General features: G+C 60.6%; 2 protein-coding genes across 12 annotated transcripts in view; both read left to right on the top strand.

The window, feature by feature from the left end:
- Nucleotides 1–1,329, top strand: part of VAC14 (VAC14 component of PIKFYVE complex) — a 151,676-nt gene extending 150,347 nt beyond the window's left edge. For all 3 annotated transcript variants that reach the window (XM_029074761.2, XM_029074762.2, XM_029074763.2), the window contains one exon: nucleotides 512–1,329. In XM_029074761.2, coding sequence (XP_028930594.1) covers nucleotides 512–674 — 163 coding nt within the window. In that variant the 3' untranslated portion in view covers nucleotides 675–1,329. The remainder of the gene's footprint in view (nucleotides 1–511) is intronic.
- An 8,541-nt stretch (nucleotides 1,330–9,870) lies between these two features.
- Nucleotides 9,871–23,110, top strand: part of MTSS2 (MTSS I-BAR domain containing 2) — a 34,535-nt gene continuing 21,295 nt past the window's right edge. For 6 of the 9 annotated variants that reach the window (XM_029074892.2, XM_029074893.2, XM_029074894.2 and 3 more), the window contains exons 1-3: nucleotides 9,872–10,380; nucleotides 20,532–20,593; nucleotides 22,386–22,459. In XM_029074892.2, coding sequence (XP_028930725.1) covers nucleotides 10,312–10,380; nucleotides 20,532–20,593; nucleotides 22,386–22,459 — 205 coding nt within the window. In that variant the 5' untranslated portion in view covers nucleotides 9,872–10,311. Of the gene's footprint in view, nucleotides 10,381–20,531; nucleotides 20,594–22,385; nucleotides 22,460–23,110 lie in introns of all 9 variants that reach the window. The other 3 variants (XM_039913413.1, XM_029074897.2, XM_029074898.2) reach the window with 3 other exon arrangements.

Here is a 23,110-nt window from a genome sequence, read left to right on the forward strand (position 1 = left end):
CCAGGCCGAGAGAGACTCATAAACAGGAAATGCTCCCCGCAGCGAACGCCGCAGCCGTGGGCTCTGGACTTCGTCTGCGATCCCACGGGCCCTGAGTTCTGCCCTCGGTCTGGGAGCATCCCATGATGAGGCGTCAACAACCCGGCCCCACGGGCCCCCGACCGAAGTTGTTCTCATCCAGCTGGGTCCGCTCCAGGCCCCCGCGTACCTCGTGGCCGACGGGGACGCCGAGGCCTGCGGGGAAAGGACTTCTAAAACACTGCTGGTGTCTTGTCAGCTTAAAATGTGGATTTGGGAGTATGGAAAAGGGGGAGTCTTGACCACTGGAGCCCTCGGCCCCTCGGAGCCCTCTCTCCTTCCCGCGCCTCGCAGCTCCGCCTCCCCGCTTGGGGTGTGGAAATGGTCCCACTCCTCCGGTGCCACTCCCAGCGTCCGCAGGGAGACCGGACTTCCGCTCACCCCTTGTCCGCGTCTACTGTCTGTTGACCTCCCTCTGCTTCTCCTCTCCCAGGGAGGATGCTCAGGTTGCCCCGGCCTCCCGCCAGGCGGACCCCCCCAGCATCGACTACGTGGAGCTGCTGCAGCACTTTGAGAAAGTCCAGAACAAGCACCTGGAAGCGAGGCACCAGCGGAGCGGACGTGGGGACCACCTGGACCGCAAGATGGTTCTCTGAGCCCCTCGTCCACAGAGACACGTGGGCGGGGATGGCTTCTGGGCATCCGTTCGTGGCTCAGGGACCCGGTGAGCCTGGTGCGGGGAGGAGGCAAGGAAGCGGGGGAGTCCTGAGGAACGCGCCTGGCCTCAGGCTCTATCACCGATGGCCCCGGGTGGGGGAGGCAGGGAGCAGCGCCCACCTTCCTCTCCCCGAAACTCGCACGCCCTTTCCAGGCACACTCTTCCCTTCTCCCTCTCCCCTCCTCCCCCCCCTTCCCCCTGGCACCGGCTTCTCAAATCAAGAGGGAAAGCAGTGAGCGGGTCGTGCCGATATCTGCTCCCGTTTGCTCTCCCGTCCCAGGGTGGGGCGAGCGGCTCTGTGGAGCGCTCTAGGCCGGCCGGATCGTCGCTCTCACTTCTCGGGGCCTCCCGGGTCCTCAGCCTCTCATACCCTTCTTCAGAAATAGCCTCTTTCTACTGTCCCCCTCCTCTCCAGATTTGTAACAAAGCTCAGTCCGCCCTCCTCTCCTGGATTTCTCGCTCTCTGTACGTACGCACGGAGCGTATACATAGCTAGGCTTTGGTCCCAGAGCCGCATCCAGCCAGAGCACGGGGCTTGATACTGACTGATGGAAATCTCCCGTGTCCCAATAAAGGAATGTTGGCAAATTCTACAACCGCCCCTCCCTGCTGCTGCTGCTGCAGCGGCGACAGCTTTGCTGCTCCTCTGCAAAATGCCCTTTCCCCCTCTCCTCCGCGCTCCCACCCTGGCCCTGTCTGGAATGTGGCCAGGAGCAAGTAAGCCTGGCTAAGTGCCCTCCCAAGTACGGATCCCCGTGGTCTGACTCCTTAACCGTCCTATATGACAGGGTGACACACCTGATTAGGGCAGAAGGGGCCTATGCACCCCCCCCGCCTCGGGGAATGGGCCTCTTCACTGCCCAGCAAGTGCCCGCTGACTCTCTCGAGCATCCGTGGCTTCCCGGGGGGCTCCCAGAACGGTCCAGGAGAGGGACCGAACCTCAGAAATGGGGAATTGCCTGCTATCTGCCCGTCTCTCCTCCTTCAGCCCTCCTAACTCAGAGCCTTCATTTTGCCCTGAGTACCTAATGGTGGTTCCCGGAAGGGCGGGGCGGAGCTGAAAAAAGTTCAGAGAAGGACAGTCGAAATGATTAAGGAGTTGGAGAAGCTTCCGCCTGAGGACAGACCGAACAGGTCAGGGCCACCTCTGGAAAGACGCGGGCCGGCGGGGACCCGATCGAAAGCTACTCGATCCGGAAGGGGTTGGACGTGGAAGGCCCCGAACTGCCGTTGGCCAAACCCTACACGCTGGGATCAAGGGACACTTGTCGAGGCCGGTAGATTCAGAACGAAAGGAGAAAAACACTTCCTCACGCAGCGGGCGGCGCGCATATGGTATTGGTGGTATTTCTAACCACACCGAGTTGTGCCGGCCAAAAACGTTGGTGGATAAATTCACGGAATAGTAGTTTGTAACAAAATTTTCCCCTAGAGGGGAAATTCGGGGGGTATGGAAGGAAAACGTAGGGGATCAGGGAGTTCATACCTAAGTCTAAGTGACCGACCAGCCCCTGCTTCCTCCCAGTATCATAATTAGAGTATTCGGTGAGCACTTACTATGTGCCGGGCACTGTTCTGAGGGCTGGGGTGGATACCAAGAAATCGGGTTGCGTACAGTCCCTGTCCCACGTGGGGCTCCCAGTCTCGATCCCCATTTTACAGATGAGGTAACTGAGCACAGAGAAGTGAAGTGTCTCGCCCAAGGTCACGTAGCAGACAAGTGGCTGAGCTGGGATTAGAACCCGTGACCTTCTGACCCCCAGGCCCATGCTCTCTCCACCACGCCACGTTGATCGATAATAATATTGGTATTTGTTAAGCGCGTACTATGTGCAGAGAGCACTGGTCTAAGCACCGGGGTAGATACAGGGTAATCAGGTTGTCCCACGTGAGGCTCTCAGTCTTCATCCCCATTTTAAAGATGAGGTCACTGGGGCACAGAGAAGTGAAGTGACTTGCCCACAGTCCCACAGCTGACAAGTGGCAGAGCCGGGATTTAAACCCATGACCTCTGACTCCCAAGCCCGGGCTCTTCCCACTGAGCCACGCCGCTTCATAATAATGATGGCATTTGTTAACAATAATAACGTTGGCATTTGTTAAGCACTTACTTTGTGCAGAGCACTGTTCTAAGCCCTGGGGTAGATACAGGGTGATCAGGTTGTCCCACGTGAGGCTCACAGTCTTAATCCCCATTTTCCAGATGAGGGAACTGAGGCACAGAGAAGTGACTCGCCCACAGTCCCACATCTGACGAGTGGCAGAGCCTGGCTTCGAACCCATGACCTACGACTCCCAAGCCCAGGCTCTTTCCACTGAGCCACGCAGCGCTTACGACGTGCAAAGCACCGTTCTAAGCGCCGGGGAGGATACACGGTGATCAGGTTGTCCCAGGTGGGACTCCCAGTCTTTATCCCCATGATTCTCACTGGCACCGTCGGAATCCCAGGGCCGGGCTGGATAGACCACTGCTCTGACCCAGTTTGGACTGGCTTCTCTTATTGAAAACAGGGTAGGTCGTTTCATTGCCGCGTTCCAACCTGCCGAAGGTCCCGCGGTCTCTTAGGAGAGGGTCACAAGGCAAGGATTCCCTGTCTCTCCCCCGACGACCTCCTAATTCCTTCCCCGAATTGGAGTAGAGCAACCTACTCACAGACCCTCATCTGACCTCCCTTGGGTGACCTTCCAAAGGAAAGGCATATTTCGTGGGGCTCTCATAAAGCAGTACTTATTGTACCCTCCCAAGCGCTCGGCACAGCGCTCCGCACGGCGTAACCGCTCGGTAAACGTCACCGACGATACTGTGTGTTGATGGTGCGTCGACAGGTGAGTGAGCGGTCCCCTTCCAGGGCCACTGGGCTGTCCTACCAGCTCTGGACCTCTCCTGAGCAGGTGGAAGCTGTCCATTCCCCCAACCCTGGGCTAGGGCGGGAGATGGAGACCCCCTCAGCGGTGACTTATGAGCCTAAAACCCACAGTCAGCTCTCGGTAAATGCCGTTGGTTCACGGCGAGATGGATCGGTTTGAGGCCCTCTGCCGCCGTCACCCCCGAAAAGCGCCGGGCTCCGTACAGACCGTGTTATCGGGCTGCATTTCTTGCGTTTTATGATGTCGGGCTAAGAGGTGCCCGGGTATCTCTAGCTGGATACTTTGCGATCGCCAGAGCTCGCAGTGCCAGCCGCTCGGAGTTAGGAGAAGCGGGGCAGAAATCAGATCCTCCCTGCTGGGGCTGGACTTTATTCAAGTAAATTAGAGCCGGTCTGTAAACCAACCCAAGGGAGTGGAGATGCGGGGGCTGTGATATCCAAAACGAGACCGACAGCTTTCGGATTTGGCAGCCCAGGTTGGGAAAAAGACACAGACTGCTCACCCCTGTCCAGTGGCGATGGGCAAGATCCCCACTGGGCTGAGGAAGAAAGCAGTATGGCCTAGTGGATAGAACAAGGAGCCGGAAGTCGGTAGGACCTGGGTTCTCATTCCAGCTCCGCCACTGGTCTGCCATGTGACCTTGGGTGAGTCATTTTAATTATCGGTGCCTCGGTTACCTCTTGTGTAAAAGGAGCATTAAAAAATATCGTGAGCTCCATGTGGGACGTGGACCGGGCCCAACCCGATTAGCTTACGTTTACCTCAGCGCTTGGTGCAGTGCGTGGCACAAAGTAAGGGCTTAACAAAAAAAAAAACCAAAACAGATCGAGAATGTGCTTGTGGCTTGCTCAAAGTGAAAGATGGCAGAAGGTGAGTAACCATGAGACTCAGGGAGTAGTGAAAGGTCATGGCAAGCCGCAAACGGCGACCGGTACCGGTCCCCCCGACCCAGACCGGCATCCTGTAGGGTCTCCCGGTGGGATAGACCGGCCCCTCATCCACCCCCTCAATCAGTGGTACTTATTGAGAGCTGTGTGCAGAGCACTGTACTGAGCGCTTGGAAGCGTACACTACAGCAGAGTGGGTAGACAGGTTCCCTGCCCACGTGGACCTTACAGTCTAGACAGGCGCTTTCCGCTCCCGTGCCCTCACCCCAACCCGGCATCTAATCGGGTCTCTTGGGGAGTCCGCGTTTTAATTTCCGCGGTTGGGTCCCCATTTCACAGACCTGGGCCGGAGGCAGTAAGCCCAGATCCTCTTCCCGCGCCTGGCTCGCCTTCTCTCGTCTCTGGTCTGTGTCAGAGATAGGCGCGATCGCTAACTTCTCCTCGTCCAACCCGGAGCGGGACCCGGGCGACGCCGGCCGGCCGTACCGCGCCTCCTTTCCCAGCCTGGCCTCGGGGCACCGCCGGTTTAGGGGTTCGCGGAGTGGCCGGGTGCCTCTCTCCCCGCCAGTACAGCTCAGGGTGCAGCGCCGGTGCCCGAATTCAGCCCGTGCACGTCCACCAGGTGGGCGTGAAAACGGACCGCTCACGGCTCCCACGCTCTTCGCTCGGCTCCCCCGGGGCTCCTCCGGGCCGTGGCCCTGCAGTTCAGTTTTATGAGTCTGGAACCGTAAAGAGCCAAGTAGAGTGAGTCGGGAGATTTTTGGGCCTCCTCATCACTGCTCCTCTCACCCCCCTAAACCTCCTCTCCCCGCGCACACACTCGTGGGGAAGGGGTGAATCATTCCAGCACAACCACTGCAGCGCTTCTCCTGGCGCCACCTCCGAGATGGAACCCGGCAGCTGACTAATAATTCACCGGGCCACGGCGGATCACGCGTTAGGACAGGAAATGCAAAGGCCAGCCCCCCGCCACCCCCCAGGAAGGAGGGGGTTGAGGGAGTGGCAGGCCGGGGCGCTGGACGCCCCGAAGGTCGGGGCGAAGGCCGACTCCCTCGGTTGCTCGCGTGCAGTCGGTTAACGGCATTCGTCGAGCATCTGGCTCGAAAGCCCGGTACGAGGCGCCGGTCTCGGACTCCACCGGGCCCGGCCCCGGTACTCGAGAGCCCGTTGTGTGCGGGCCACTGAATTGAAGCCTCGGAGGATCCGGGGGGAATCGGCGGACCTGACCCCCTGCGCTCGAGGAGTTTCCAATGGAGAAGGAAGACAGACGCTAAGCGGGCAGATAGGAGGAAGTTACAGACTGTAATGAGATGTATATCCGGGCCCTGATTTTTTTTTTTTAACGGTATCCGTTAAGCGTTTACTATGTGCCAGTTACTCTGCTAAGCACCGGAGGAGGTACGAGCTGATCGGGTCGGACGCAGTCCGGGCCCCACCTGGGGTTCGCAGACCATCCCCACTTCACAGGTGAAGCACAGAGAAGTGAAGGGACTTGCCCACAGCCACACGGTCCGTCAGCCAGTCGTATTTATTGAGCGTTTACCGCGAGCAGAGCACTGTGCTAAGCGTGGGGGAGAGTACAATATAACGGACACGTTCCCTGCCCACAACGAGCCGACGGATGAGCTTACAGTCTAGAGAAGCGCACACAGCAGGCAAGTAGCGGAGCTGGGATCAGAACCCAAGTCCTCTGACTCCCGGACCCCTCCTCTTTCCGCTAGACCACGCTGCTTATCTTCTCTTTTTTTTCTTGCCCGCCTCTCCGCTTACTAAGGGAGAACCTACGACCCTGGCCGACCGGTGGTCTTGGAAAACGTCCCGGAGAGCCAGTGGAGAGCATGGTGGGAGGAAAATCCTTGGGCTCTTTTAGGGGCGGGGCCCCAGCCTCGCCATGAGGATGAGGACGGCCCTGTCATTCCAGCTCCAGATGGCCTTTTCTCAAGGGCCACCCGATTATTATAATAATAATTGTGGTGTTCGCTAAGCACTGGCTACGTGCCAGGCACTGTACTGAGCGCTGGTGTAGGTACAAACGGGGCTGGACCCGGTTCCCGTGGCTCACGGTCTCGATCCTCATTTTCCAGATGAGGTAACCGAGGCACAGAGAAGCAAAGTGATTTGCCCAAGGTCACACAGCAGACAAGTGGCACAGCGGGTTTGGAACTCGGGTCTCTCTGACGCCCAGCCTATGCTCTATCCAACAGGCCGTGCTCCTTCTCTTGGAGAGTGGCCGAGTTTGGAGCTCCTTCGGAAAGGGACTAGATCTCCGAGCGTGGTTATTCCATTCCCCGTCCTCTGGGAAATCTGCCCGCTCCAAGTTCCGAATCCGGAGCAGCGGATCCGTGGAGGGTGGGGGAGAGAGTTCATTTGGAATTCCAAGCTGAAGGCATTCCCTTTGGGGGTTGGCACCTGTATAATTTAACCAGACTCCTCCTCCTCCTCCTCCCTCCTGTTCTCCTGGAATCCTGGCAGCTTGATCGTCCCCTTGGATCTCTCTCGTTAGTTGGTTCTTTTCCCCGCGGAGGCCCTGACCAGCTCCACGAAATCTTGGATCATCCTATGTGTACGGAGGTACCACAGGGCATCCCTGCCAGGACCGTACCCTCCCGAGACCTTAATACAGCGCTCTGCACAAAGTAAGTGCTCAGTAAATACCACCGGACCCAACAGTCGTCCGAGGCGCTGTCCCCTTCCGCCCCACTGTCACTTCTGGGTCAGGGGAGTCGATTCTCCGTAGGGTTTTCCTCCGAAGCGGACGTGGCCGAGGTCCACGGGTGTTTGTGTCGTTGAAGTGCCTGCCTCTTGGGTATCTTTGTGGGTATCGATCAATCAGTGGTATTTACTGAGCGCTTACTGGGTGCAAGGCACCGTAATAATAATAACAACGTTGGTATTTGTTAAGCGCTCACTACGCGCAGAGCACCGTTCTAAGCGCTGGGGGAGATACAGGGTCATCAGGTCGTCCCACGTGAGGCTCACGGTCTTAATCCCAATTTTACAGATGTGGCAACTGAGGCACAGAGAAGTGAAGCGACTTGCCCACAGTCGCACAGCTGACAAGTGTCAGAGCCTGGACTCGAACCCATGACCTCTGACCCCCAAGCCCGAGCTCTTTCCACTGAGCCACACTCCTCCACGCCGGGCCGGTTACAAGGAAATCGGGTCGGGCACGATCCCTGTCCCATATGGGGCTTGCGGTCTCGATCGCCATTTTACCGAGGAGGTGACTGAGGCCCAGGAAAGAGAAGTGACTTACCCAAGGTCACGCGGTCACACAGCAGACGAGTGGCTGGAAAGATCAGAACCCATGACCTTTTGAATCCGGAGCCTGTGCTCTTTCTATCACGCCATCGGCGCTTGGAAGAGTATAACGCAAGAGTTGGTAGACACATCCCCTGTCCACGCTGAACTCACAGTCTAGAAGGGGAGACGGGCTAATATAAACAAATAGTTTATAATGTATAATTTATAGGTACGTACAGGAGTTCTGTGGGGCTGAGGGTGGGGGGGATATACCACGTGCCCAGAGGTCACAGATCCAAATGCACAGATGAGGCAGTAGAGAAAGGGAGCCAGGGAAACGAAGGCTTAAGAGGGGAAGGCCTCCTGGAGGAGACGTGACCTCCTCTAGGTATGGCCGTGCGGGCCCAGGAGAAGAATTTAAGCAGCGGCAGACGGAAAGGGCCGAGTACGGTTCGCCGGGCCCGGTAAGCGCTCCCTAAATCCCACGGACCGACTGGAGCGACATCCCTCACCGGGCTACCGGGGAGGGCCAAGGAGCGACGAGGCCGCAGCCCCCCCGTCCGGGCTACGGGAAGCCGGAGCCAATCCTTTTTTTATATTTTTTTATTGAAATTTATTGAAGAGGTAGTCGGCGGCTACCGGGTGAAGGAGAAGGGCCACTTGGACCCCCAGGCCTCCCGGCGTGGAGGGCGTCCCCTGAGAGACTGCAGGGACGGGAAGGGGAGCCCTCCTCTCCGAGCTCCCCTGTAACCAAACGTGTTGGCTAATTTCTCTCGTACTTCCCCAAGCGCTTAGAACGGTGCTCTGCAGCGTGGCTCAGCGGAAAGAGCCCGGGTTGGGGAGTCAGAGGTCGCGGGTTCTAATCCCGGCCCCGCCACTTATCGGCCGCGTGACCTCGGGCAAGTCGCTTAACTTCTCTGCGCCTCGGTTCCCTGGCCCGTAAAACGGGATGAAGACCGCGAGCCCCGCGTGGCCAACCCGATTACCTCGTATCTACCCCAGCGCTTGGAACAGCGCTCGGCGCATAGTAAGCGCTTAACAAATGCCATCATCATCGTCGTCATCACGGTAGGCGCTCAAGAAATAACATCGATCGATTGATCGGCTGACTCCCGAGCCCGGTTAACCTCCCGAGTCATCCCCCGGAGGTGGCGACGGCAGGAGGAAGAGGAGCGGCAGCGTGAGTTCGGTAAGCGCCCCTGGGGCCTCGAGCCGGGGAGGAAGAAGGTCCCAGCCCGACGGGGACCCGGGCCCCCGAAACCGAGGATAAGGCAATTTCCCAAAGGAGTCGACGCGGCACGGCGTAACGGATAGAGCCCGGGCCCGGGGGTCGGGAGGTCACGGGTTCTAATCCCGGCCCCGCCGCTTGTCTGCCGCGTGACCCTGGGCGAGTCACTTCACTTCTCTGGGCCTCGGTGACCTCGTCTGGAAAACGGGGATGGAGACCGTGAGCCCCACGTGGGACGGGGACTCCGTCCAACCCCATCCGCTCGCATCCACCCCGGCGCTCGGTACGGTGACTGGCACGCAGTTAAGCGCTTCACAGATACCGTAATTATCGTCCTCATTTAACCAAGGGAAACGAGGCAGCCCCCCCCCCGAGCCTGGGGCCCGAACCCGGCCCGCCAACGAAGTAAGCCAAACCGGCCAGGCAAAGCCAGGCCGGGCCGGGCAAAGGCAGGCAAGGCAAGGCAAAGCCAGGCAAGGCAAGGGAAAGCCAGGCAAGGCCAGGCAAAGCCAGGCCAGGCCAGGCAAAGCCAGGCAAGGCAAGGCCAGGCAAAGCCAGGCCAGGCAAAGCCAGGCCAGGCAAAGCCAGGCCAGGCAAGGAGAGGCAAGGCAAAGCCAGGCAAGGCAAGGCCAGGCAAGGCAAGGCCAAGCCAGGCAAGGCAAAGCCAGGCAAGGCAGAGCCAGGCAAAGCCAAGCAAGGCAAAGCAAAGTCAGGCACGGCAAAGCAAGGCTAGGTAGGGCAGAGCAGAGCAAAGCCAGGCAAGGTAAAGGCAGGGCGGGCCGGGCCGGGCCGGGCTCCCGTTTCAAAAGGCTCCCGGCGTGGCCCCGCCCCGGCTGCCTCCCCTCCCCGTGTGTGTGTGTGTGTGTGTGTGTGTGTGTGTGCCTGGGCCTGGCCCCCGCCCCTCCCCCCCGCTGGCCCACGTGACCGGGCTGCTCTCCCTCCCGGGCTGGGGGTTAGGTAGGGCTCCGCTCCCTCCTTCCCTCCTTCCCTCCGTCCTTCCTTCCTTCCTTCCTTCCCTGCCGGCCGGACGCTGCCCCGTCGCCGCGCGGACCTTGGAGTCCCCGGCTCCCGGACAGGGGAGGGGAGGGGACCGGACCCCCCCGGACGCGTCCCCACCGGGGACCCCGAAGCCCCCCGAAGATGGCCGGCGGAGGCCGGAGCCTGCCCGCCCCTCTGGGCCGGGGCCCGGCGGCACGCTGACCCACCGGCACCGGGGCGAGGAGGACGACGACGACGACGACGACGACGACGAGGCCCGGGGGTCTCCTCTCCTCTGCTCTGCTCTCCTGGGCTGGGCTGGGCTGTGGCGTCGTCCCGGCCCGTGGCGGCGGCGGCGGGACTATCCCAGCATGGAGACGGTGGACAAGGAGTGCGGGGCCCTGGGGGGGCTGTTCCAGGCCATCGTCAACGACATGAAGGTAGGGACCCCCCCCCACCCGGGGCCACCGGCCACCCCCCCCCCGACCCTCCCCCCGGGACCCCTTCGGACCCCCGCGGGTGGAACGTTTTGGACTCCCTCTGCGGATTGTGTGTCTCTGGATGTGTGTGTGTTGGAGGGTAGGTATGTGTGTTGGGGGGTGTATGTGTGTTGGGGGGGGTGTATGTGTGTATGTGTGAGGGGGGGGTGTATGTGTGTATGTGTGTTGGGGGTGTGTGTTGGGAGGGTGTATGTGTGTATGTATGTGGGGGGGGACGTTGGGGGGGTGTATGTATGTTGGGGTGTGTGTGTGTTGGGGGTATATGTGTGTTGGGGGGTGTATGTGTGCACGTATGTTGGGGGGGTGCATGTATTTGGGGGGGGATGTTGGGGGGGGTGTGTGTGTTGGGGGTGTATGTGTGTTGGGGGGTATATGCGTGCATGTATGTTGGGGGGGTGTGTGCATGTATTTGGGGGGGATGTTGGGGGTGTATGTGTGTGTGTCGGGGAGGGTGTATGTGTGTTGGGGGGTGTATGTGTGCTGGGGGGGGTGTGCCCTGTCTGGGTTTCTGGACCTCCCTTACCCCTCTCCCTGCTGTCTCAGCGCATTGTCTGTTTCCCTGCCTCCTTTTAGCCTTCGCTTCCCCCGGCAGAGACAGATTTAGCAGCCCGCCATGTCCAGGATCGGTCCCCCACCCCCACCGCCGAAAAAAAAAGTCCGAGGGGCCCAGGTTTGGCAGGGGAACGCGAGCCTTCGCCCTCCCACGGACGAAGACGTAAATAAAGCCGCCCCATCCTTCTTCCCTGTGGAGAGAGGTGGGGAGGCACGAGCGGGGCTGCCTTTTAAAGGGCGCCGGGCACCCCGGACGGTCACCCGTTTATTTACGGGGCGCTCACTGTGCGCAGAGCGCTGTACCGAGCGCCCGGAAAGTACGACTGGGCGACGAAGGGGGACGATCCCTGCCCGCGGCGGGCTGGCGGTCTAGAGGACGGGCTTCCGCCTCCTGCCCTCCTTCCTCTCCCTCTCCCCTCCATTCCCTTCCTCCTGGCTGCTGCGGCCCGAAGCCCAGACAATGCTGTCATTGCCGAGGCGGGGGGAAAAAAAATAAGAAAGCCAAGAGGAGATTAACTCTCTCCTCCCCGCCGTGCACCTGGCCCGCGCCTCTCCCCGATGTGCGGGGGAACTCCACGGGGAAGAGATGGAGACGGGAGGAATCCCGCCCCTCCCACTCTACCGCCCTCCCTCCTGGCCGGCGGGGTAGGCCGGAGACCCGCCGGACCTTGCCCGGCAGGTGAAGACGCGGGGATCCCACCAGAGCCGCGGCGGGGCGCGGAGGGCACCGGCGGAGGAGGGATGGCTTCCCCGCATTTCCAGGGCGTGGGCTTTGGGGGGCTGGCCTTGCCCCCGAGCCACCCCTTCCCTCCCCCGGTGAGGGAGAAGCCGAGACTTCCGCCCCGGCGCCGTCCCTCCCCTTTCCCCCGCCAGGCCGACCATCCCTCCGCTGATTCTCTTTCCGCATTCGGGCTCCCCCGTGTCTGCCCAAGAGCTCTGACCCTGCGGCCCCCCAAATCCCTCCTTAGGCAAGACCCATCTCCTGAGCCTCCTGGACAGCGAACAGGTCCAGGGAGGAGCGGGGCCCGACTCAAGGTCACCCAGTAGGTTGGCCGGAGGGCCGGAGCTGAGACCCGGGGTCCTGCCGCGACTGTTAGTGTCCCGGGATCTTGCCCCGACTGCTAGTGCCCCCGTCCCCTTGCCCGACCCCTCTGCTTCTCCCTTTCGTCCTCGAGGACTCCTTAAAGGGTCCGGCAGACTCCTGGTCCGCAGGCTCTGCTCTTCTCCACCCCACTCCTGCCCCTGCCCCGGGGAGGAGGAGGTGGAGGAGAAGGAGGGGCTGGCCGGGACAGCTGGGCCCGGGGAAGGTGGAACAGGAGGCCCAGGAGCGCGGAGCTCGGGCTCCTCTCTCTTAGGAGACAGTGTTCCCCTGAGCTCCACAAACCCTGCGAGAGACAACAGGCATCCTGAGTGGGGAGTGGGGGGGGAGGCCAAGGACAGCAGAGGTCAGGCTGGATGGGCCTCGCCTCCCTGTCTCCAAGAGCCGGGTTGGGAGAGAGCCAGGAAACGGTTCCGGGGGAGGGGGAAGAAGGAGGTGAGGAGGCCGAGGAAGGGAAGATGAGGAGGCCGAGGAAGAGAAGGTAGAGCGGGGGGTGAGAAGAAGAGGGCTGGGGTCAGGGCCCGGGACCCTAGCTCGGCTTACTGTGGAAAAACCCTGCCTGCCAGGGGACGGTTTGGGGTGCCCCAGGGATCGGAGGAGGAGCAGACTCGTGGATTGGGACCTAGAGGATTTACTACGGGACTGGGTCCCTCTCTTTGCCGTTACCTGCGGAACCTCCAAGCGCTTAGTACGGTGCTCTGCACATAGTAAGAGCTCAGTAAATACCGTTGAATGAATGAACCTCCCAATCCCACCCTCTCCCACCTCCCCTCTGAGAGGTCCGGAGGAAATAGCCCCCGGCAGGAAGAGGCAGAACACAACTACAAGGCTTGGCCTGGGGGACCTCAGGGGGGAGAAGGAGGAAGGTCACTCAGGGGCACAGAGAAAAGCTGGGGAAAAGAGATTGGGGGGGGGGGTCTGCATGAGAATGGAAGTCCTAGGGACCCCAGGGGTCCCCGAGCTTCCCAAGGTAACCATGGAGTGTAGACTGGAAATGTAACAAAGACTCTGCACCAGATCCATCCCCCACAAACTGCCACATTCAGACTCACAGGGAAGTATACCGAGTCACCGCTCTGCACACACGCGCCCTCCCCCTCCACCCCCTCGATATGCACACACACGAAACCACCACGGAGTCCGGGAGAAATCCACCCGGGGTGTGCCCCGGGCCAGGGTGTCAGCGCCTGGCATCAAGACCTTAAGAATGGAGCCGTGAGAAATCAGGAGGGATGCAAGGAGGCGGGAACGGGAAGCGGTACGGAGACCGGACGGGCAGCCAGGCAGAACCGACATCACAGGCTGGAGAAATGTGGGGCGGGACTCCGGCTCCGATGGCTTCAGCTAAATTGGGAGCTGCCCTGTCTCCCTGACTGTGTCGGGGTCTGAGTTTGACCGGCTGAGCGGACCCCTAGGGAAGCTGTGGGACCAGTGGCCCCAGCTGGGGCAGTTGCTGAGGACAAGCTCTGCTGGGGCTGTAGAAACCTTGAGGGAGACAGACGGTCTCCGCCCCTCCTTTCCTGCCCTGCCCAGGGGCCGTTGGTTACTGGTTTCCTTACATCCCTGCCAACCTAAACTACTCATCAGGCGCCCTGGGCGACCCCCTCAACCGAGACTTTCCGCCTCCGTCCTCAGGCCCTGTGGTACGTTCAGGAGCCACCCCCGGGCCCGATCCCTAGCCCTCGGTTGCCTGGCAGGTCGGGTATGCCTGGCCACCCCTGTCCTTTCCTGGGTGCTCTGTGCCTCCTTCTGTACCGGCTCCCGTGCCGGAACTGGGAAGTGTGGTCAGAGCCCCCCCCGGGCAGCAGGCCCAGAGAGCTGCCCCGGCCTCCTGGGCGCAAGGGGTCTCGGGGGCTGACAACTGGGGTCAGAACTAGGGCAGTGTTCTCCCCTCCGGGCCTGGCTTTCCCTCTCTGTAAAATGGGGAGAAATCTTGGGAGCCCTGGTAGGGTAAACGGGAGGCGTGAGGGGAGGGAGCTCCCCAATAAGACTAGAGCCCTGGGAAGGCCTAGATATCCTGAATGGCCAACAGCAGCACCCAGGGTAGCGGAGGGATCAGGTCCCGGTTCCTGTGAAAACAGCTGAGAAAAGCTCTTTCTTCTGAGCCTGAGTTCTTTGGTCATGTGATTTCTTATGCCTTGCTGACTGGGGGGCGGGGCGGGGGGGGGGGGGGCTTTGCAGCAAGAGGGATTTAGGCAAGACACATGAAGGCACTTTCTGGCAGCCGGGGGTGAAAGCCAGAATAGGATCCCCAAGGGAACTGTGAAATTGCCTCTGGGAAGATTAGCACAAAGCCTCTGGGTGTCCGGAATGGTTCGGGAGCCATCCTGGAGCGACCACGGAGAGGGAGGGGAGCCTCGGGATGACCTCAGATAGGCCCTTCCGGCACCGAATTCCAAGATTCCCAAGTCGTTAAGCCAGTGGAGCAGCCCAGCCGATCCCTTCTGCTGGCAGCTCTCCTGCAGGGCACCCCTGAGCCGGCTGGACCGGGAAGCACAGGGAGACCCGAGACCTGAGTCATCGGAGGCCGGAGGAGATCCCGAGGAAGGGAGCTCAACCGCTCCCCCGACGCTGCCCCGGGGAAAGGAGGAGGGAAGGGTCAGGACTAGCGAGGTTTTTTTTCTTGGCTACAGCATCGAGGTCGGGCTGCCTGGCCCCTCTCCGGACCTCACATAGGGAGTCGAGGGTTTTGGAAGAATCTCAAGCACAAGGAATCTGCCTCAGCTCTGTGGCTCCAGAGAGTGATGGGGTGGGTTAGGGTTAATCTGGGGAGGCCTAGCTCCGACTGTCTTTCTGGGATGAGGGAACGGTGAAAGTGGGGTGCCAACTTTTCATTTTAGGGGGTGGGAGGGAAATGGGAGCGGAGGCTGGGAAGGGGCGGCCTTTAAAGACCTAGCAGGCCAGAAAGAGTCCTCAGTCCCCCCACCTCCCCTCCCTGGGATCTCACTGGGCAGCCCCTGCTCTGACCCGGGTCGGTCCCCATCGGGCCAGGATTTGCACGGCAGAGGCCTTCGGATCTGGGAGCCCAGGACTGGCATCTCCAGGGGTCCGGGGTATGGGGGAAACCTGGGGTTAATATTGTGGAGAGAAAGTGGGAAGCTCTCGATTCCAGATGCAAATCGAGCCACCGGATCTACACTCCGAGCAGCTCGTGTCCGAGGGACCCCGCCGCCTCCTCTCCGCCCCGGCCCCTGCTCTTCATCCCCTTCAGCTTTCTTTTGTCTTTGGCCTCTGCGTGTCTTGCAGCCTCTCTTTTTACATCTGATCCACCCAGTGGGTGCCAAAGGGATCCAGAGCTTCACCGGACATGAGAAGGGCAGGGGGAAGGACAGCGTAGTCCAGCACGGTAGTCCCTGCTGGATACTTGCCCACGCCTCCCCCAACCCTTGCTGATCCTGGGCAGCTGTCTGAGACAGCCCCGGCCAGGGCACGGATCCTGGGTGGGTTCTGACACGCCGGGGTTCTGCTCGCTGACGGCCCGTATGTCTCGGGAGAGCCCTCGACCTTCTCTGGCGTTGAGGTCCCTCCTGCCGCCGTGGCTGGGAGGCGAGGAGGGGACGCGCCCTTGGGTTGACGGGGTGATATCAGAACCCCGAGATTCCCCCACGCTGGGGCGAGGCGATCTCTCTTCCCTCCGCATCCTGACCGTCCCGGCTGCCCTCAGTGTCAGTACGGTTCTGTTCTTCCTCTCCGGGGAAGCTCTGGTCTCAGTTGCTCTGCAAGGACACTCTCCCTGATGCGGGTCCTTATCAAGAGCTGCTAGAATCATCGGCCAAGGAGCCGACGCATCTGGCCCGGCCTTGGCCGACACCGCCGCTACCCTGACCACATCTGCTGCGGCGGGTCACCCCAGCCGCCCCGATTCCCCACAGATCTCCCTTTCCTCACCGAGGACAGCCAGGCCCTGGTTCTGTGCCCCTTCCCCGGGAGGAAGGGATTCTCTCGGTAGGCAGGTCAGAGGAGGGCAGCCCCGGGGACCGGGGAGCAGCCGAGGAAGGCGGCCAACCAACCCCTCCCTCCGGCCGGGGCAGATGGCCTGGCTAATATTTGCCTTGCCTTTCCCGGGACATTCTGTTTCAGACTTGAGGACCACAGAAGATCCTGGTTATTGGGGGCTTTTGTCCATGCTCACCTCTACCTCGCCGCCTCTTCCTTACCGTGGACTTCGAACCCTCGGAGCCTCTCGCCCCAGGGACCGGGGCAGGTGGAGAATCCACCCGTCCAATTCTCAACCCCCATTCTTCGCTCCCGGGTTTTCTTCTGGACCCGGTGTCCCAGCCCATCTCAGCTCCCAGAGCGAAGTGAAGGACATCGACCTCAGCCAGGCCTACAGAAAAGCAGGCTGGGCCAGGGCGGGGTGGCCAGGTCACCCCCACCCTTCCCAAATGGGCTTACCTCCTTCTGGGCCCCAAAAACACAGGACTGGGAGTCAGGAGACCTGAGTTCTAATCCCAGCTCCTCCACTCGCTGGCAACGTGCCCAAGGGGAAGTCATTTGACTTCCCTGTGCCTCAGTTGCTTCATCCATAAATGGAGACTAAACACCTGTTCTTCCCCCTTCAGCTGTGAGCCCCAGGTGGGACGGGGTCTGTGTCTGACCTGATTATCTCATGTCAACCCCAGCGCTTGGCACATAGTAAGTGCTCAATAAATACCACCGCGATGGCAGTTATTATTAGGATCTGTGGTGCTGTAGTTCAGCCGCCTTGGTGCAGAGGGGCGTGTGTGCCTGCTGGGGCTGCGGGGACAGCCCGGGGGTGGCGGGGGGGGGGGGTTGGGGGGCAGAGTGTGTGTGCGTGTTAGTGATATGTCGGGTGTCGTGACCTCACCACCCCTCCTCTCCACAGATGCCAGGTAGCCGCCGGGTGGGCGCTGAACTAGGTGCAGGCCCGGAGCTCCTTGGGTTCAGGTAGGGCAGAGCCAGGCCCTGGAATTTCAACCCACGCAGGGCTTTCCCTGGCATGCCTAGTCCTCTTTCGGGAGCAGCCCCGTAGTCATTAAAGCTGAAGACCTGCATTCTCCCTTCTCCGTTTTCACACTTAAGGGGATTAGGGAGGGGGCAGGCCTGCCGCATGTTTGGTCATTAAACCCCAGCTGAGTTCCACCCTCCTTCCCTTCAGAAGCCCGTCTTCTGGGAAGCGTGGCCAGGGGCGGCACTGGCAGTAGTGGGGAGAGGGGTGCAGGGTGGCCCCAGACGATGTGTCATAAAGACTCCTTCTACTAGAAGATTGAGGCCAGGCGCTGCCGGGGGACACACCTTTGTAATTAAAAAAAACAAAAAAAGAAAAGGGAAAAAGACCGTTCTCCAGAAAAGCGTCTCCTCAGAATCAACTGACTGGTTTCCATCTCGCTTTTCTCCGGGCCAAAACACAACCCCAACTGGGCCAGGCTGAGGATCGGTTGGGGGTGGGAGGGTGCCCTCCCTCCTTCCATCCGTCCAGACGGGAAGCCCCTTCCCACTTTCCAAAGGGCTGGCTTTGGGCACGGGCTGTCCTGTGGGCCAGGATAAAGGGGGCACTGTTCCCCCCGCCTCCCGGGGAGGAGAAAAGTGCCTCTGTCCCCGGCACAACCGGCTCATTGAGGGCTAGGCCGGCGGGCACATGGCTGGCTGTCCCAAGTGCGGGCCGGGCCAGGCCGGCCCACTGACCGCAGAACTTTCTAGCTCCCCAACACCATGAGAGATGAGCGTCCCCTCCCCGCGCAAGGGCTGGGGATGAGTCGTGGGGAGCCAGAGAGGAACCGGCCCCGATGGCCGCCGGGTCGACTCGGGACGAGGGAAGGGACTCCAGATTCCAGAAGACACCTGGGAGGTGGCGGAGGCAGTCGGGGGCGGCGGGTGGCGGGCAGGGGGAGACTTGTTTCCCAGGGAGCCATTTCAGAGCAACACACGGGAGTACCCCCTCTCCCCTTGGCCTGCCCTTTTTGGCAACCTGGTCCGATGGCTTAGTGCGGTTGAATGGGAGGCCTGAGGGTCCTGGCTCCCAACGTGGCCTGGCCAGGGATTCCCTGCTTGTGGGAGCTGGTGCTCGTCTCTGCCCCCAAACCCCCGTGCCTCAGTTTCCCTAGAGGAACCCAGTCGGAGACTGGGGAGGGTGAGCTAGACGGGCCCTCGGTGCCGCCTCGAGGGCATCGGCCTGAAACCCGTCACCTTCCCGGGCCAGGCTAAGTCCGTGGTTTGTCGAGGCTACTTGAGGCCTGAACAGCTGCGGGAAAGAGGGTGGGTGCCTCAGGTGGGACCCTGGGTTGTGGATCCCCGGCTATGACTGCAGCAGACAGTGGGGCGTAAGGGATCTCCTCTGCAGGCTTCACCCTCTGCTCCTCCTACCTTTTTTCTTCGGTACGGCAAAGAGGTGGGACCGGGAGGCAGGATTCTTCGTCCCGATGGGGAGGCGAGAAAGCCCACTCCCTCTGTCGGAACGCCTGCTAAGTACAAGCCTGAAGCCAGCTCGGCGGCTCGGCGCACAGGACCTGCTGCCTTTGTACAGAGCTCCGCCCGACAACCCCATCCCGAGGGTTGGAGAGCCTCGGCATGTGTCCAGCCGGGGCCCGGGAGCCCGGGAGCTGGTGGCCGACGCTTCCTCAGCGGCCCGCTAGACAGGCCGAGGTGGCGCTGGCAGAGGCCTCAGGAGAGCTAGACCTATCCCTTCTCCTCGACCCCCCTCCCACCCCGCCACTGGTCGGTCTCGAGGTCCTTTTTCCATTGATCCCACTGCATCCTCCCGCTCTTCTCCATGGACTTCCCATAGCATTGCAGCAGGAGAAGGCGTTTCTCTTCTCTGGGTTACCGCCTGTTCTCCTGGCGTGGCCTTCTTCCCCCTTTCTCACAGACGGGGCATGGTGGCCACTTCATCACCCCCTCGCCTTGAAGCTTGGCCCTGCCGAAGTGCCGTCAGCACCTTCCCGTGATGGGCTGACCAAGCCCCGTGGAACTGCTGCTTTAGCTGCGTGCTCATATCCTGAGTCTGTGAGCGTGGCTTTCGAACAGTCCCGGGACCGGCCTCCGCCGCCGACGGTAGCTAGTTTAAAGGCAGAGGAGAGGCTATTTGTCTCCTCACCGCTTCCGGGGGGCAGCCTGACTTGAAGAAAGATTTGAATCAGGTGACTGGGAAGACACCACAAGAGACACTCCGGTCATTTCCCCGGGAGCCGAACCAATTCTAGATCAGGCCTTGGGTCGGGGGCAGGAAGCAAGTGGAGGCCTGAGAGAGGGAAGGAGGAGGAAGTGAGGGCTTTGGCCAGGAGGGCGGGCTGCCAGCGGGAAGTTCATTTAGGCAGAAATGGGGAGAAGGCCCACGGCCCAGAGGACAGAAGCCCAGCAGTGATCAAGGGCGGGTAATTGGCTCAGGGAGATTGAAGGACCTAGATCCAAGCTCAGAGCGGAGCACGGGATCAGGAAATGATCTGCCTTTTTTTTTTTTTCTTTTTAAATAGTTCATTAAGCACCTTTTATGAGCCAGAGACTACACCGCTGTGTTGGGGTAGATACAAGCTAATCAGGTTGGACACAATCCCTGCGCCACAGAGGGCTCACAGTCTTAATCCCCATTTTACAGCTAAGGTAACTGAAGCACAGAGAAGTTGAGTGACTTGCTCAAGGTCACACAGTGGACAAGTGGCAGAGCGAGGATTAGATCCCAGGTCCTCTGACACCCAGGCCCCTGCTCTTACCACTAGGTCATACTGCTTCTCTACCTTTTGTGGCTGCTTGTTCTTTTACGCTCCTTGGGCCACGTCCTGCGGAACTTTGTCATCTGTTGAAAGTTGGTTGAATGTCGATTGCCGTGTGTGATTTTACTTAACACTTGAACTCTCTTTAGCTTTGGTACGGTACTTTTTACCTCATCGTGTGTGAATCCCCGGATGGCTTGTGTACTGGGCAGCCAAGGCCACGTTGGGACTATGAGGGAGGGTTCGGCTTTAGGAAGGGGATCGGGATCGGAGATCGGCCGCGTGCCCAAGCGTAGAGCCGAACGTGGAGCTCCCAGCTGGTTCCCGCTCCAGGGTCCGGGAGGTCCGGAACGAACTCTAGGTCATGGGGTGACGGTGGCGCAGTTTACGTGCAGGACCTCGAGGAGCTGAAGCTGGGAAACGTTCCTCAGAGAAGCTTGGAAGGTCAAGGGCCTGGAGATAACGACAGACGGAGCGTACAAGTGGGGATTCGTTCCTGACTAATGCACGCGGGAGAGAGGCCCGGGTCCCTCCCGGGCGAGCCCTTTGGGTGGGTTCTGGCTGAGGGGGGAACCCCACGAGTACAGCCTGCACCCCCTCCTTTCCTCGGAGAGGCCGGGACTTTGTTCAGGCTGCCGTCCGAAGAGAGAGGCTGTGCGGCTGTTGGGGGGTGGGGAAGACCGATGTCCCGCCCGGCCCCTCGGCTCTCAGGACCAAGGAAGTCTTGAATCGGGGCACTGGACTCATTTCCCCATTTGTCACCTTCTTTGCAGAGCTCGTACCCCATCTGGGAAGACTTTAACTCCAAGGCTACCAAGCTCCACTCCCAGCTCAGGTGAGTCACCCTGGCTCGGGGACCACCAAGCCCAGAACTCCAGAAGACCCGCAGCTAGCAGACGAACTGTCCCGCCTCCATCCTCCTGCATCCCCTCCTCTTCCTCCCGGGACAGCCCCTCCAGAGCATCTCGTCCTCTGGGTCGAGCCCGACGGCCACGACGGGGGCGGGAGGAGGCGTTCGTCCCTAGCTACGCACCGAGCTAAGGTGGGAGAGGGCCCCGGATTCCCGTTGCAATGTCAGTCTGGGACAGGCCGCCCCCAGATCCAGGGCTCATCCCCACGGCCGACGTCTGTAACCTGCTTTGGCAAGAACACCAGTTCAGGCAACCCTTTGGCGTCCCTGTTCCAAACCCACAGTCTCTTGGGCGGGCTTCACCCCCGACTCGACCTCCCCCAACCCCAGCTCAAGTAGAGGAGAATCCCTAAAGTGGGGACAAGCCACGGCTCCCTTTCTCAGCTCTCCTCCCCCTCCTCATCCCCACCAAAGCCGGGTCAAAGCGATGAATTGGGAGGAGTTTCTTAGCGAGACTGCAGGGAAAAGACCGAAAGCTCTCTACCGTATTCTACTCTCCCAAGTGCTTAGTACAGTGCTCTGCACTCAGTAAGGGTGACTGATTGATTGACTGGAAACACAAAGCCCGAAACCTGCCCCCCACCCCCGTCTCTCTTGGCTTCTGAGACTGGAGTCTTCCTGTCCCCCACCCTCTCCACGGCTGTGAGGGTGTCTGTCTTACACTCCACCCTGCAGGCAGTAGCCTCGCTCTGCTCCCGCTGCTCCCCTGGGGCTGGGGCAGCTACCTTTTGGGAGATGAGATGAGGGCCCCGGGGAGAGGCCCACGAAGTCCTGGTAAGTGAAGTCTCTGCCCTCGTCTGGGTGAGTGTGTGTCCTCTTTCTGTCTCGGTAGTAGGCTCTCTTCTCTCTTCTGAGCGTCCGACTTCTCTCTCCTCTCTGATTCTTGCCTTCCTGGGTCTCTGTGTCTCTACTCAGCCCCCCAGAATCAGAGACTGGGCTCCACTTGGTTTCAGTGTCAGGGAGGAATGCTGGCTGCCCTGGCCTCCCGGGTCCCCAAAGGCAGGTAGTATGGCTGGACTGCAGCCCCCTCCCTCCTTTCTTCCCTCACCGGTGTCATGGAATAGCGTCTCTTGGTTGACCACGAGGTTGATCCCAGGCCAGGGGGAGCCACTGGAGAGACCTGAAGGGTTCTGGTCGTTGAGGACTGAGGAGGAGCGAATGCGACTGCGTGAGCTCTGGGTACAGATTCCAAATCCACCGTGAGGGGAGGAAAGAACCCCCCCTGAGTCACTCCCAACCGTCTGCATCATCATACCGGCGCTACCCAAAGTCCTCCAGGGTAGTCAGAGCCACCTCCCACGCTACCGCCCGCACACCGCCCGAGATCTCCAAGGAAGGCGATTCCTGGAACGTCCCTGTGCGCTTCCAGCCTAGCCAGGACCCGGCATGCACGGCTCCGCCTCGGTGTCCGCAACCGAGCAATCGGAACGGCCCGTAGGCTTCGGGCAGACGGGGGCGGGCGGCTGCTGCTCGACGCTAAGAGAGCGGGCCCGCTGGTGCCGAACTGGGGTGGCCTGCCTTCCGTGGGGTTGGCCACGGAGGCGAATGGGGGTGGGACGAGGAGCCGGGGAAATCGGACGGCGGTGAGGTTCGCCGGCCAGGCCACAGGGTTCCTCTGTTTGGACAGCCGAACTCCCGGCCCAGGCCAGGGTCGGGAGCAGGGCGAGGACTGCCCTGCCGAGCCGGACTGACCCTGGACGGTGTTTGTCTCTCTCAGGACCACAGTCCTGGCTGCGGTTGCCTTCCTGGATGCCTTTCAAAAAGTGGCCGACATGGCCACCAACACTCGAGGTAGGAAAAAGTGGGGCAGAACCTGGGCGGGGGGTGGAGGCACAGCGGGAGGAGGGCGAGACGGTTGGAGAAGGGCCGGGGTCTGGGGAGATGACGGCGGGCTTGCGGGAACAGAGGAGGGGGATGCGAGAGTCCGCAGTGGGGAGGACAGTCCATTAAGAAGGGTCCCAGCTGAGCAGCAGGGGACTCCTGGATGTTCTTTTGTCCCACCACGGGCCTGCTGAGTACAGGCAAATCATTTCACCGCTCTGTTTGTCCTTGCCTCCTGCTCGAAGAACAAAATAATGATCCTTTCCTCCTCTTCTGAGGTGAGGGGAACGAAGGCAATTGAGGTCACGTCCGCGTGAGTTCCGCAGCAGCAGTGTTGTTGCCGTAGCAGTATTACGGTATTTGTTAAGCACTTTCTCCGTGCTAAGTGCTGGAGTAGATAGAAGATAATCGGGTGGGACACAGAGCGCTCACTATGGGTAAAACACTGGGACTGTTCATAAGCACTGGGAAAGAAGTCCTTGGCTGAGACACAGACGCGGACCCTGGCCAACAAGGAGCTCACGATCTAAGGACGGTGGGTGTGCGTAGCTAAGGGGTAGGGTGTGGAAGGATTTAACATATAAGGAGAGATTCATTCTTTCATTCATTCGTATTTATTGA

Source organism: Ornithorhynchus anatinus, chromosome 11 (genome assembly GCF_004115215.2).
Source record: "Ornithorhynchus anatinus isolate Pmale09 chromosome 11, mOrnAna1.pri.v4, whole genome shotgun sequence".
NCBI classification, from domain to species: Eukaryota; Metazoa; Chordata; class Mammalia; order Monotremata; family Ornithorhynchidae; genus Ornithorhynchus; species Ornithorhynchus anatinus.